The sequence below is a fragment of the Dipodomys ordii genome, unplaced genomic scaffold, assembly GCF_000151885.1.
Source record: "Dipodomys ordii isolate 6190 unplaced genomic scaffold, Dord_2.0 Scaffold6, whole genome shotgun sequence".
Classification (NCBI taxonomy): Eukaryota; Metazoa; Chordata; class Mammalia; order Rodentia; family Heteromyidae; genus Dipodomys; species Dipodomys ordii.
The window spans coordinates 16,132,266-16,145,486 of record NW_012267222.1 but is presented as its reverse complement, the minus strand read 5'-3'; the positions used below and the strand labels follow the sequence as shown (position 1 = coordinate 16,145,486).

Sequence of the window (13,221 nt, the reverse complement as noted above, 5' to 3'; positions counted from 1 at the left end):
TGTGTGTGTGTGGTACCATGGGGGCTGAACTCTGGGCCTGGGCGCTGTCCATCAGCTATTCAGCTCAAGGCTAGCACCCTACCACTTGAGCTACAGTGCCACTTCCTGCTTTCTTCTGCTTAAGCAGGCCAACCCAGGGCCTTATGCATGCAAGGCAAGCACTCTACCACTGAGCCAACTTCCCAGCCCCAACTTTTCTATTTTCAAAATACTTTATTTAAACAAACAAACAAAGCATTGAAGCCATATGTCACAGTTGATCTTTCAGAAAGCTTAGTATGATTAATTGGCAGCTTAACCAAAAACCCCACCTCTACTTTATGGGCCATTTCTTTAACAAATTAATTTGTAGAAAGTACATTTACTAATAGCCAACTAAAGAAGAGTAAGAGGTATGGAGGAATGAATCGTTCAAGAAGGTAGGTAAATTGAATTCTGTCTCTCTCTTTAAAATCCAGGCACTGGAAGGCAGTTCACAGTCACTGGCTTCTCTCTCTGCCTGCTGAAAATTATTTCCCAGCTGAAGTGAAAGTGAAGCTAAAACCCAACTGCACCAGAAAGACTATATAATCTCACTTTCCCTTAAAGTGATATTTTTTTAATTAAAAAAGTAATTTTTTCAGGGCTTTCTGCTCACTAGACAGGTGTTCTACTGCTTGAGTCACACCCCCAAACCTTAAATATTTTTATTTATATTCCAGAAGGCATATATTTGTCTACAAATGCAAGATATCTTATGTTCAAGGTCAACAGGAATAAAACAATTTGCTGAGTGTGTCCTCACAACAGCTTCAGCTTTTCTGTTCTGTGGCACAATGGAGGCCCTGGGAACCACAAGGGAAGTGACTACAACTCCTTGAAGCCCCATCTGAATGCAATGTTCTCTCTCCAACCACTTACAGAAGCCCAATCTCGTAAAAATATTCTCTTTTGTAAAGGAAGCCACATACACAAGACATATTTTGAATTACATAAATCTGTGTTATTCTAGAAAGGTCTTATTTATAATAACCCACATGAACACAAGTTTAAAAAAGTAACAGATTAGGGCAAATTTACCTATATATAGACATTGACAGGAAAGTATTAATGAGATGTAGGAAAATATTTTATAATCATTCCTACTTTAGTTTTCTAAAAATACTTTTTTATGCTTAATGTAGAAGGCTCAGGGAAATATAATCAGTAAAAGACACCAAAGGTAAGAGGGAGGAAAACAGTCATACACAAACCTTGCTTCTGGTCGCTAGGTGCAGTAACAGGGGTGCTGGCAGCAAGATGAGCGCTCTCCACAGTCCCATAAACCACAGGGCTGTGCTCAGGGACCTGGCTGGGCAGCTGCTGGGAGTTGAAGTACAAAAAAGGGTGATAATGAGCGTGCGAACATAAAATCTAGCAACATGGAACCCAAGAGGGGCGGAGGGGAGGCAAAGGGGCAGAAGGTCACAAAAAGTAAGAGGAGGAAAGCAAGGATAAAAATATAGGCCAATATAACAAATTGGAGGAATACATGGGAAACAAGAGTAGAGACAGGAAGAGGTTGCAGGAAAGGAGGAAGAAGAGAGATTACCATTAACCACACAAGAAAGACAAAAAGTGTTACTTCACTCTGTGGTTCCTTCTAAGGATAAGTGGGCTTTACATCAACAATAGATGTCTTGTTTGAGAGGATCTTAATGAACTTCTAAAGAACCAACCAGGAAAGCAGGACAACAGGAATGTGAAAGATTTAAAAACCAGTTACTGATTCATGAAAGCATCGAAATGTCTTGACTACTATTAATATCCTTATAATTACATAGATTAATTGCTTTCCATAAATTATTTAAATATAGTTTCAACTTAATTATCTTTAGTACAGTATTTTTCCAAAATCAAGAATCCAAGTAAAGTATCTGGCTCTTTACCTGAACACCTAACAGAATCAAAGCAAGTAGGTTAAGAAAATCAAAATCACTGCACAACTTGAAACAGAATTACACAGAAAAAGACCAAAATAGTCATTCCATATCATCAGGTGTTCCTTTGGGTTTCAGAGTTACAAAAAAGCAACAAAACAAAGCTGTGTGTCTACTTGATCTAAGTTCAGCTGTTAGTAGCTGAATTTATGATCTTGCTAGCAGAGCTCCCAGCACAATTCTTTATTTGTGTGTATTGTGTGTGCAGGTATGCAAGAGCAGGAAGGTAAAAGAAATTAGGATGTGGGTAAATTTAGGCAGGCAGGTCATATAAAATAGAAATTTAGCAATAAATACATTTAAGATGTCATGGCTCACAGTTTTTAGCATCAGAAACTCAGTAGGCAGAGATCAATATGAAGATCACGGTTTGATAAAAAGTCATGAAACCCCATCTCGACAAACAAACTAGATATGAAGGTACACATATGCAATTCCAGCTACCTGGGAAATTTAGGGAGATGCATCAGAGTCCAAGGATGGCTCTGAAAAATAATTTATTTAGGGGAAGGGGAGGGGTGTTCGCTGAGTTGAAACATCACAACCACCAAAATAAAGAAATAAAAATTCAAATACATCTTCAAATCAGTAGTTGCACTTGAAATTCTTGAAGTGGGAATATAGGTTAAAGGAACATACATCATTCATGATGACAAATATTATTTGAGTTAATAATGCTTTTCAGAGTGTTCACTGTACAATTTATATTACTATACATTTGTAAAATAGACAAGGGAAAATGCTATTTCACCTATTCATTAGACCATGAGAGTGCTCATAGTCTACAATTTTACTTCTAAAGAAAGATTTTTTTCTTTTATTTTGAATCATGAAAAATTAAAATTAGGATGGCTTCATAGCTGAAAATGAAAATAGACTATTCAATTCTACTGGCTGAAAACAGCTTTACAAATACTGCATGTTATATAGTATTTAGTAAACAGCCAACATTTCCTAAGGGGCAAAAATCATAAATTGTATAGTCAACCTGAAGCAAAGAAAATACTCCACTTGTCTGAGAAAATAACAATACAAATATGTATCAGCAAAATGATATCTATGGAAAAGATAAGTTTAAGACAGTAAAAATTTAAATAGATTGAAGGACTTATCAGTCTAAACTATTTCACATCATATAAAAGAGACAATTGCCCTTTTTGCCTCTGATTTTTTTTTGTTGTTGTTGTTGGTTGTGGGGCTTGAACTTGGCCTGAGCACTGTCCCTCAGCTCTTCAGCTCAAGGCTAGTGCTCTACCACTTGAGCTACAGCATCACTTCCGGTTTTCTGATGGTTTATTGGAGATAAAGAGTTTCACGGAGTTTCCTACCCCAGCTGGCTTTGAACCATGACCCTGAGATCTCAGCCTCTTGAGTAGCTAGGATTACAAGTGTGAGCCACCAGTGCCCAGCTGCTGATATTTATATATCTTTTTGAGACAGAGTCTCTTCCTCTTGAACTTCCTCTTTGTGTGCACATGTTGGTGATGGTGATTTAACCCAAGCCTCAATTATGTAAGGCAAGAACTCTAGTACTAAGCTACACTCCCATCTCTAGCCTTACACAAACATTTTTTAAATTAATAAAACCTTAGGAGGCATTTTTGTTTAAAGGCTCTTAAGAAAGGACTTAGACTTAACACACTACTTAGATAACAGTTCCAAATGCAAGCATACAGTAAAAAGAGTTAAAAAAGGAGTGTTAACTTGGTAACAACTCCTCCCAAATTGCATCAATTGTAACTTAAGATGTGGTAATACCAAATCCCACTCCTCTAAAACTTTTAAAATCAAGGATTCGATTGATGTTTAGCCTTTTTCAACTATAGTGATGGAAGTTTAAAGGACAGCAAGATCAGAGATTTCTGGTTATAATCAAGAAATGAAATTCCATTCTGAACTGTGGTTAATCACTATAACAAGGCTCTATATATTAAAGTGCTGGAGAATGATAGAGAAAGATTACCTTCCTTTGTTTTTTTTTGTTGTTGTTGTTTTGCCAGTAACAGGGATTGAACTCTAGGTCTGGGCACTATCCCTGGGCTTCTTTTTGCTTAAGGCTAATACTCTACCACAAGAACCACTGTGCCACTTCTGGCTTTTTCTGTGATTTACTGGAAAATCTCATGGACTTTTGGGCTGGCTTCAAACCACAATCCTCGGATCTTAGCCTCATACTCAGGATTACAGGCCTGAGCCACCAGCTGATGCGTGTCCCTTCCCCCCCCCCCCATCTCTTTCTCTCTTTTATTTTTTGTTGTTTGGGGTTTTTTTTGGGGGGGGGGCAGTCCTGAGGTTTGAACTTGGGGCCTGGGCACTGTCCTTGAGTTTCTTTTGCTCAAGGCTAGCACTCTATCACTTCAGCCACAAGCAACACTTCCAGCTTTTTCTGTTTACATGGTACTGAGGAATTGAACCCAGGGCTTCATGCATGCTAAGCAAGCACTCTACCACTAAGCCACATTCCTAGCCTCCTGATGTGCTCTCAAAGTGGAGTTCCATGTTATACATACTATTCCAGAATTGAGAGAGATAATGTTTAACGTGAGGTATGATTTTTGATCAGACAAGGAGTCTGAGAAGTCACTGTGAACACAGGTTCATAGAAGATATGAAGGTGCCACAACTCAGACATGAGAACATCATGTATGAAAGTTCTTACACAACCAGCTTGTGGAACAAAGTAAGAGGTAAAAGGAGAAAGGCATGACAGAATAGACAGGGCCTATTAGGCCACACCAAGGAAGGGTTTTAGTCTAATTCCATAGCAATGGAAAACCATTAACAGGTTTTTTTTTTTAATTGTGAAAATATTGTACAGAGAGGTTACAATTACATGGGCAAGATAATGAGTACATTTCTTACCAACAACAGTTTTTAAGCAGCAGTGTAATATAAATCAGATTAACACTTTTAAGAAGTTAATTCTGTTTACTAATGGAGGATGAACTGGAGGAGGCAGAGCATTCAGAAGAATACTATTGAATATTATTGCAAGAATCTATAGGAAGTTATTTTGTGCTAATAGAGATTGGATTTTATTTAAATAGAGGGGGTAAACTGGCAGTGGAAATACATAATGTAACTGAATGGGAAGTTATCAATGAGGGGTAAAAAAGAAACTCATTAATTTTTGCTTGCTAAGATATGTGAAGTCACTGAGATAGAAAGCATGAAAGAGACACAGAGTCCAAGGGGCCAGGGAGAGGAAAAATATAAAACTCAGGCCTAAAGTTTGAAATGCTTGTGATACACATGAGCATAAAAATTAAAGAAAAAGTTAGGCATGCAACCTGTAAGGCTGTCAACCATACATGAAATGACTGATTTTACTTCACAGGTAATAATGTAGAATAGATTATGTAATGTTAAGTAATAAATAGTAACAGTAAGTAACATAATAACAGTAAGTAACACAATAAATTTTAATGCCAGAATCACAGAATATAGGGATTAGTATAGGCATTAACCACATGGTTCAGATATTTAATTCTTTAATTTTCCTGAGTGACTATAGTTACATTTTAAAAAATCTTGAGTAAAATGAACTCAGCATGTCTAAGAAGCCCATTTTAGCTGTGTACTATAATCATTATAAACTGCTCTAAGCTGAGCATCAGTGGCACATGCCTATAATCCTAGCTATTCGGGAGGCTAAGATCTGATTGTCACAGTTCAAAGCCAGACCAGGCAAAAAGCCTGAAGTACGAGCTATGGCTCCAATGCAGAATGCTATTCTTGAGTGAAAAAGTCAAGTAATAGCACTCAAGGCCTAAATTCAAGCCCCAGTACAAGCACCAAAAAAAAAAAACAAAAAAACCCACACCTCTTCAACTATCTATTGTTTGTAGTTCTCAAACAAAACTCTTATTCTCTATATACAAAAGTCTCAGACATTGAGGATAACAATAAATATGTTATCAAAGTCAGTGCTGGGAACAAGGTGCTGAGTAAGACATGGCAATCCTTGTACCCCATAGGGCATTTTATTGTTAAAAAAAAATCAATAAAGCTGGGAATGTGGCTTAGTGCTTGAGCGCTTGCCTAGCATGCATAAAGCCCTAGGTTTGATTCCTCAGTAGCACATCAGCAGAAAAAGCTAGAAATGGTGCTATGGCTCAAGTGGTAGAGTGCTAGCCTGGAGCAAAAGAAGCTTAGGGCTAGGCTCTGGTGGCTCATGCCTGTAATCCTAACTACTCAGGAGGCTGAGATCTGAAGATCGAGGTTCAAAGCCAGCCCAGGCAGGAAACTCCATGAGACTCTTATCTCCAATAAACCACTGGAAAACCAGAAGTGGCACTGTGGCTCAAGCGGCAGAGTTCAAGGACCGTGACCGACAAAAAAAAAAAAGAAGAAGAAGCTTAGGTACAGCACCCAAGCTCTGAGTTAAAGCCCCAGGACTAGCAAAAACAAAAAACAATAAATTAGAAAATAAGAATGTATTTCAGGTAGAGGCTAATACTATGAATAAAATTAAAGTGGGATAAGAAACAGACAGTAAGAGATAGAGGAGTGTCACTATAGAGTGGTCTGAGATTGTGATCACAGAACTAATATTAGAAGAAACAAAGAGACAAAGAATTGGAAGGTCATTCCAAACAAAAAGAAAAGTAGGAGTGAAAACTCTAAAGTATAAGCAAATTTAGAAAGGCGGCCCATGGGCAGATGAGCAGCATACACTTCAGGTTACTGGTAACAAGAAGACTATTGCCAGATGCTGCCCTTCACCCTTGCAACTCCAGACTCATGAGTCAAAATAAATGTTTCTTTATAGTTCACCTAGGCTGTAGAATTTTGCTACTGGGCAGCAGAAAAGTGACTAATATTGAAGATATTATAGTAATGGAAGTAAAAGCACACAAATGCCTGAACATGATGGCACACTCACTCAAGTGGTTGAGACACAAGGATTCAAAGTTTGAGGCCAGTCTCCCAGATGGAACAAGCTCATGGTCAGTATAGGGTATATATCAAGATCTTGTCTTAAAAAGCCCAGGGCTGGGGATGAAACTCAGTGGTAAGAGTGCCTCCTTAGCATGTGCAAAACCCTGGGACCCATCCTTAGCCTGGGGTTGCGGAAGGGAGACCTTGGGGATAGTGTGGAAATAAACGGAATCACAGGATAAACAAACTAAGGTATATATTAGAAAATACTAAATGGTAAGATATATTAACAAACTTCAACTTCACTGTTGTAAACTTAATTCCCAACTCTGTTATTGTGGGAATAAGTGAATTAATATGACAGTAGAACTGTGACAAAAGCAAGTACAGTTCTTTAATAATGTAGAATAAATATACTGAGCCTTCCTCAATGTGATGTGGCAGTGGTTCTAGCCAGAGGGCTAGGTGCCATGCACTTGGATGTATCCACCTTCACAACTGTAATAAAACAAAGTTTTATTGTTTAAAAATTACCCAGCAGGCTGGGAAGGTGGCTCAGTGGTAGAGCGCTTGCCTTGCATGCATGAGGCCCTGGGTTCGATTCCTCAGCACCACATAAGCAAAATTAGAAAGGCGGCCCATGGGCAGATGAGCAGCATACACCTCAAGAAAAAAGCCGAAAGTGGCGCTGTGGCTCAAGTGGTAGAGCGCTAGCCTTGAGCTGAAGAGCTGAGGGACAGCGCCCAGGCCCAGAGTTCAGGCCCCACGACCAGACCCCCCCACCCCCCAAAAAAAACTTAATAAATCAATGGGAACTTTTTTGTATAACTACTTAAAGATGGTAATAATAAAAGAAAATAAACTTAATAAATCAGTAAGAAAAATATTAATGAAATAAAATTTTCAGCCAGGCACCAGTGGCTCACACCTGTAATCCTCGGTTTTAGGAGGCTAAGATCTGAGGATTATGGTTTGAGGCCCGCCCAGGCAGTAAAGTCCATGAGACTCTCATCTCCAATTAATTACCAGGAAAATGGAAGTGACGTTGTGGGTCAAAGTGGTAGAGTACTAGTCTTCAGTGCTAGTGCTGGGACAGCACTCAGGCTCTGAGTTTAAGACCCACAATCAAAAAAAAAAAAAAAAACACCTAAAATATAACTCCAACTGGACCCACAAAACACTATAAAGCAACCTTGCAAGTGGCTTTAAATAGAATTGTTTTACTATTTGCTTGCTTGTGGAAATTCTTATGGGCAATGAAACTGGAGACTTTCAGACTGACTTCAATGACTTCAATAATTAGAAATTTTTACAAACCTTTTTTAGAAAGAAACTTGAAGAATAAATTACACTGTTCCATAATTCTAAATTAGAGCTACTAGTTGTGCAAAATGTATTTTAAACTACAGAATTCTTATTTGCAACACCAAAAGATGGAACTAGAGTCATGGCTCAAGTAGTACCACACAGTGTCAGCTATGCGTGAAAAAGCCAAGGGAAAACACAAGGCCCAAAGTTTAATCCCTAATACCAGGCCAAAAAAAAACCCAAATATCCTAACAGAATCTTCTCCAGCTCAGACTTCACTTAAAGTCCATGAGTCTTTCCACAGTATTGAATAATAGCATATTTAAGTCAAGGATAATATTAATTTTAAATTATTTTACCAAGATGAAAAATAATGTAATTTAATAAAAGATTCACTGTATTGACTACAGTCATCATTAAAAACCTCATCTACATGCCTCAAGTAAAAAGACATTAATTCATCAGTGCCTATGATATAGATGACTCGTATGTGGCTCATGCCAGAAGCTTAGCTACTCAAGAGACTGAGATCAGTTTGAAGCAAGCCTGGGCAGGAAAATCTGTGAGACTCTTATTTCCAATTAGCCACCATAAAGTCAGAAGTAGAGCTATGGCTCAAGTTGTAGAACCCCTAGCCTTAATCAAACATGCTGAGGGACAATGCACAGGACCTGAGATCAAGCCCCAGTACTGGCACCCACACCCACACCCCACACCCACACACATACACACAAAAAGAAAGCAAGAAAGAAAATGACAAAAAAAAGTTAAGACTGGCTAGATGACAGTGGCTCACATCTATCTAACCTAGTTACCTATCCTAACTAGTTGGAAGCAGAGATCGTTGGGATTTTAATTTAACGCTAGCATATGGGAGGATTAAAGGAGGCTAAGAGATTCATTTTCAACAAAGGGCTAGGTACAGTGGCGGGCACCTGCTATCCTAACTACTAGGAAGCCTAATATAGGTGTACCGCCCATACGCAAGTACCTTACCTGAAAAATAACCAGCAATACTCAGGTCTAAAGGTATGGCTAAATAGTAAGAGTGCCAGCTTAAGTAGTACAACAACCTGAGGTCAAAAACCACAATACTGAAAATAAAATACTGGATTTCTCATATACCATATAATTTTCAAATTCTGTATGTAGGAACTTACAAATTACCATACTAGTAAACCCATAGCATGAATACAATTATCTATGCTTCCTTAAACATGAACGAACACAGCTCACTCAGTTTTCAAGGTATGAAGTATAAAAGTAGTTAGTTCTTCCAAAGACTAAAATTGCTGAGCATGGGCTATATTCTTTCTAAGATATGCCAGCAATTTCTAGTGTACACCTTTTCTCTCACTCTTTCCTCTGTAGTCCTATAACCCTTTCCTAAATTATAAATGTTTTACTATTAGGATAATTACAAAACCAGAGACAAACAAAGGAAAAGGTGGGACAAGACATAAAGACAAATATTGAGGCTGGGAATGTGGCTTAGTGGTAGAGTGCTTGCCTAGCATGCATGAAGCCCTGGGTTCAATTCCTAGTACCACATAAACAAAAAGCTGGAAATGGTACTGTGGCTCAAGTGGTAGAGTGCTAGTTTTGAACAAAAGAAGCTCAGGGATAGTGCCCAGGCCCTGAGTTCAAGCCACAGGACTGGCAAACAAAAACGAAAACAAAAAAACAGGCACATATTGAGTTCATTAAAAAACAAACTTTTAAACTGGGACAGTGGTTCACCATTATAATCCTACCTACTCAGGAAGTGGAGATGGGGCAGATTGTGTTTTAAGGCCAGCCTGGGCAGAAAAGTTCAAAAGGCTCTGTTCTCAATCAGTAGCTGGGTATTATGTAGTATGCCTGTCATCCATACCATACAAATAAATGGGATAAATAGAAGGATCACAGTCCAGACCGGCCCAGGCATAAATCCATGAACCTATTGGAAAACTGGCTGAAGCAAAATGAAGTATGTGTGGTTCAAATGGTAACAACTTTTCTAGCAAGATCATGGTCCTGAAATGAAATACCCTAGAGTAAAGTATCCCCCACCAAAACAAAAGCAAGTAATTTTGATAAAGCCACATAACTCATAACTGTATGTAGACAAATTTTGAAGTCTTGCTGAGATAATATCATGCATTTATTTTTAGTTTTTAGGTTCCCATAAAGATTACTAGGCAACTGGCACATTTCTTAGTGTAATAATTTTTTTTTTCTGTTGGCTGTGGGGCCTGAACTCTGGGCCTGGGCGCTGTCCCTCACCTCTTTAGCTCAAGCCTAGCACTCTACCACTTGAGCCACAGCACCACTTCTGGCTTTTTCTGCCTATGTGGTGCTGAGGAATCAAACCCAGGGCCACATGTATGCAAGGCAAGCACCTTACCACTGAGCCACCTTCCCAGCCCCTGTGTGTAATAATTTCTTTTGCCTTATTTCCATTAGCAACAGCTGAGGAAAACAAAGGAACAACAACAACAACAACAAAAATCCCGTTCTTTTCTATTTTACTTTTTTTGCCAGTCCTGGGGCTTGAACTCAGGGTCTGGGCACTTCCCTGCCTTCCAGCTTTTTCTGAGTAGTTCATTGGTGGACTGTCCTACCCTTGGCTGGTTTCAAACCACCTCCTGTCTAGCTAGGTTTATGGGCATGAGCCACCTATATGGCTCTATTTTACTATTTAAGAACTAAAAATGAACAACCAACAACTTTCATTTTACATTTTCCTTAAAAGGAAAAAGAAATCTCACTAGTATATTTGTCTATTAAAAAGGGCTGGGGATATAACTCAGTGGTAGAGTGTTTGCCTAGTTTACTTGAGGTCCTAAGGCTCTACATTCTATCCCCAGCAATGGGGGTAGAAGGAGTAGGTAGGTAGAATAAGTTAGGGGCAATGACCTGTTTGTCCATTCCATGAATTTCATACATTTGGAAACACAAAGAGATTTAAGTGCTCAAGTGTAAATTCAAATATAAATAACTAATAAGGCGAGGTCCTGAATTTAAACTCTAATACTGTAAAAACCAAGAACCACCACCACCAAAAAAACAAAAACAAACAAAAAAAACCTCCAGCTGTGGGGCACTGGTGGCTCATGCCTATAATCCTAGTTACTCAGGAGGCTAAAATCTGAGGATCACAGTTTGAAGCCAGCCTGTGAGATACCTATGTCCAATTAACTATCAAAAAAGCCAAAGTGGGGCTGTGACTAAGGTGCTAGAGCACTAGCCTTGAGCAAAAAAAAATAAAAAAACAACTCAGGGACAGTACACGGACTCTGAGACCAAACCTCAGAATCAGTACAAGAAAAGCAAAACAAAAATAAACAAAAAAACAGCAATACAACTACTGATTAAGGGCCTTCATGCACTCAAAGTATGTATTCGATGTGCCTTATGATTAGAGAAACATATTCATTTCTAGGAAAGAAAGCAAGCAAAAGATTTCTGTGGCTGAAGATAAAAATGCAACCAAAGGCTACAATGCTTGATAAGAAATGTACTCATTATCTTGCCCATGTAATTGTAATCCCTCTGTACAGTATTTTCACAATAAAAAAAATAAAAATTAAAACCAAAAGAGGGTAATATCAAGCTTGAAAGATTTAAAATATACACATATACACAGAGAATTTTAATGCAAAAAGATATGCCTTCAAGTTGGGACATTAAACACAAATCAACAAAAATATTAAGTAGATGTATGTGTGTGACTGTAATATTTTGATTAATGTTTGAAGACACTGACTAAAATGTGACTATGCTGACTGACTAATAACAATACTTAATAGAGTATTTAAGTAGATTATTTCAAATTGGAGTTTGCCTGTCCCATGCTTATTTCCAGGCAATATTCCACAATACACATTCAAGACCTTCTTAATCACTCAGACTTGGAACATCTCTGAGAGAACAGCAGTAGGTGGTAATGAGTTCTGTAGAGATCATTAATATGACATTACAACTAATATGTCTAAATGGGAATATATTATGCATATCTGAATGAGATGATTGAGATAATCATCAGCCAGAGACTATCATAATTTCTAAGAGAAAAATACATCACAACAAAGCATCAAATTTTAGCATAATTCAAATTTAACAATTTTCAAAGGGCTCAAAATTCATCCAGCTATTATTAGTAACCTTAATACTTAAGAACACTTTCTTCAACATATTTACACATATTTACATTTATATATGTGAATACACCTAAAATGAGGTCAATAGTTTATTATTCTGAAATCTCTTCCATTGAATCATTCCTATCTCATTTATAAATTAGGCTCTAAGCAATATTATCACCCAGCTATCTGTGAGTAAAAGTAAGCACCTTCTATTCCTTCATAATTTTGCTTTTAACTATTTTAATTTGATGGACTCTCAAAATTCAGCTAATTTTAAAGAATTAAAAATTCATTGGGGCTGGGTGCTGGTGGCTCACACCTGTACTCCTAACTATTCAGGAGGCTGAGATCTGAGGATTGCAGTTGGAAGCCAGCCAAGACAGGAAAGTCCATGAAACGCATCTCCAAGTTAACCACTCAAAAACCTCAAGTGGAGCTGTGGCTCAAAGTGATAGAACACTAGTCTTGAAAAAAAGGAGCTCAGGGACAGCACCCAGGCCCAGAGTTCAAGCCCCAGGATAGGTCCCCACCTCCCAAAAAATGTTGATTCTGAATCACTGATATTTAAATTGACGCAGGAATGAAATTAAAGCCTTGTCAAAATTAGGTGATTCCTTTTTTTATTATAGCTTTCTCCTCCTAAAATGTTTTGATTTCTACTGCAGTTACTGTGGTTTGAACTCAGGAACCTGTACTTACTAGGGTATGGCTCTACCATTTGAACTGTGACCCCAGCAGTTTCTATTTTTAACACAAGAAAGTAAACTCTTAGCAGAGTATAATAACCACAGTCTTCTCAAGTACTGACAGATTTACAGTCAAGTAAATCTGATTTAATTAAATAATTTAAGTCAACACTCTCTAAGGCTCATTCAATTCATGCAGTATTATGAAAGATGAATATACCTGTTATATATTTAGATATACTCTGAATAAGAGGCAGTCAT

At 38.0% G+C, this 13,221-nt stretch overlaps 1 protein-coding gene across 1 annotated transcript in view; it reads right to left on the bottom strand.

The window, feature by feature from the left end:
• The window catches only part of Eif4g3 (eukaryotic translation initiation factor 4 gamma, 3), a 190,803-nt gene that overhangs the window by 127,640 nt on the left and 49,942 nt on the right, over positions 1-13,221 (bottom strand). The window contains exon 9 of the mRNA XM_013032571.1: positions 1,233-1,341. Coding sequence (XP_012888025.1) covers positions 1,233-1,341 — 109 coding nt within the window. The remainder of the gene's footprint in view (positions 1-1,232; positions 1,342-13,221) is intronic.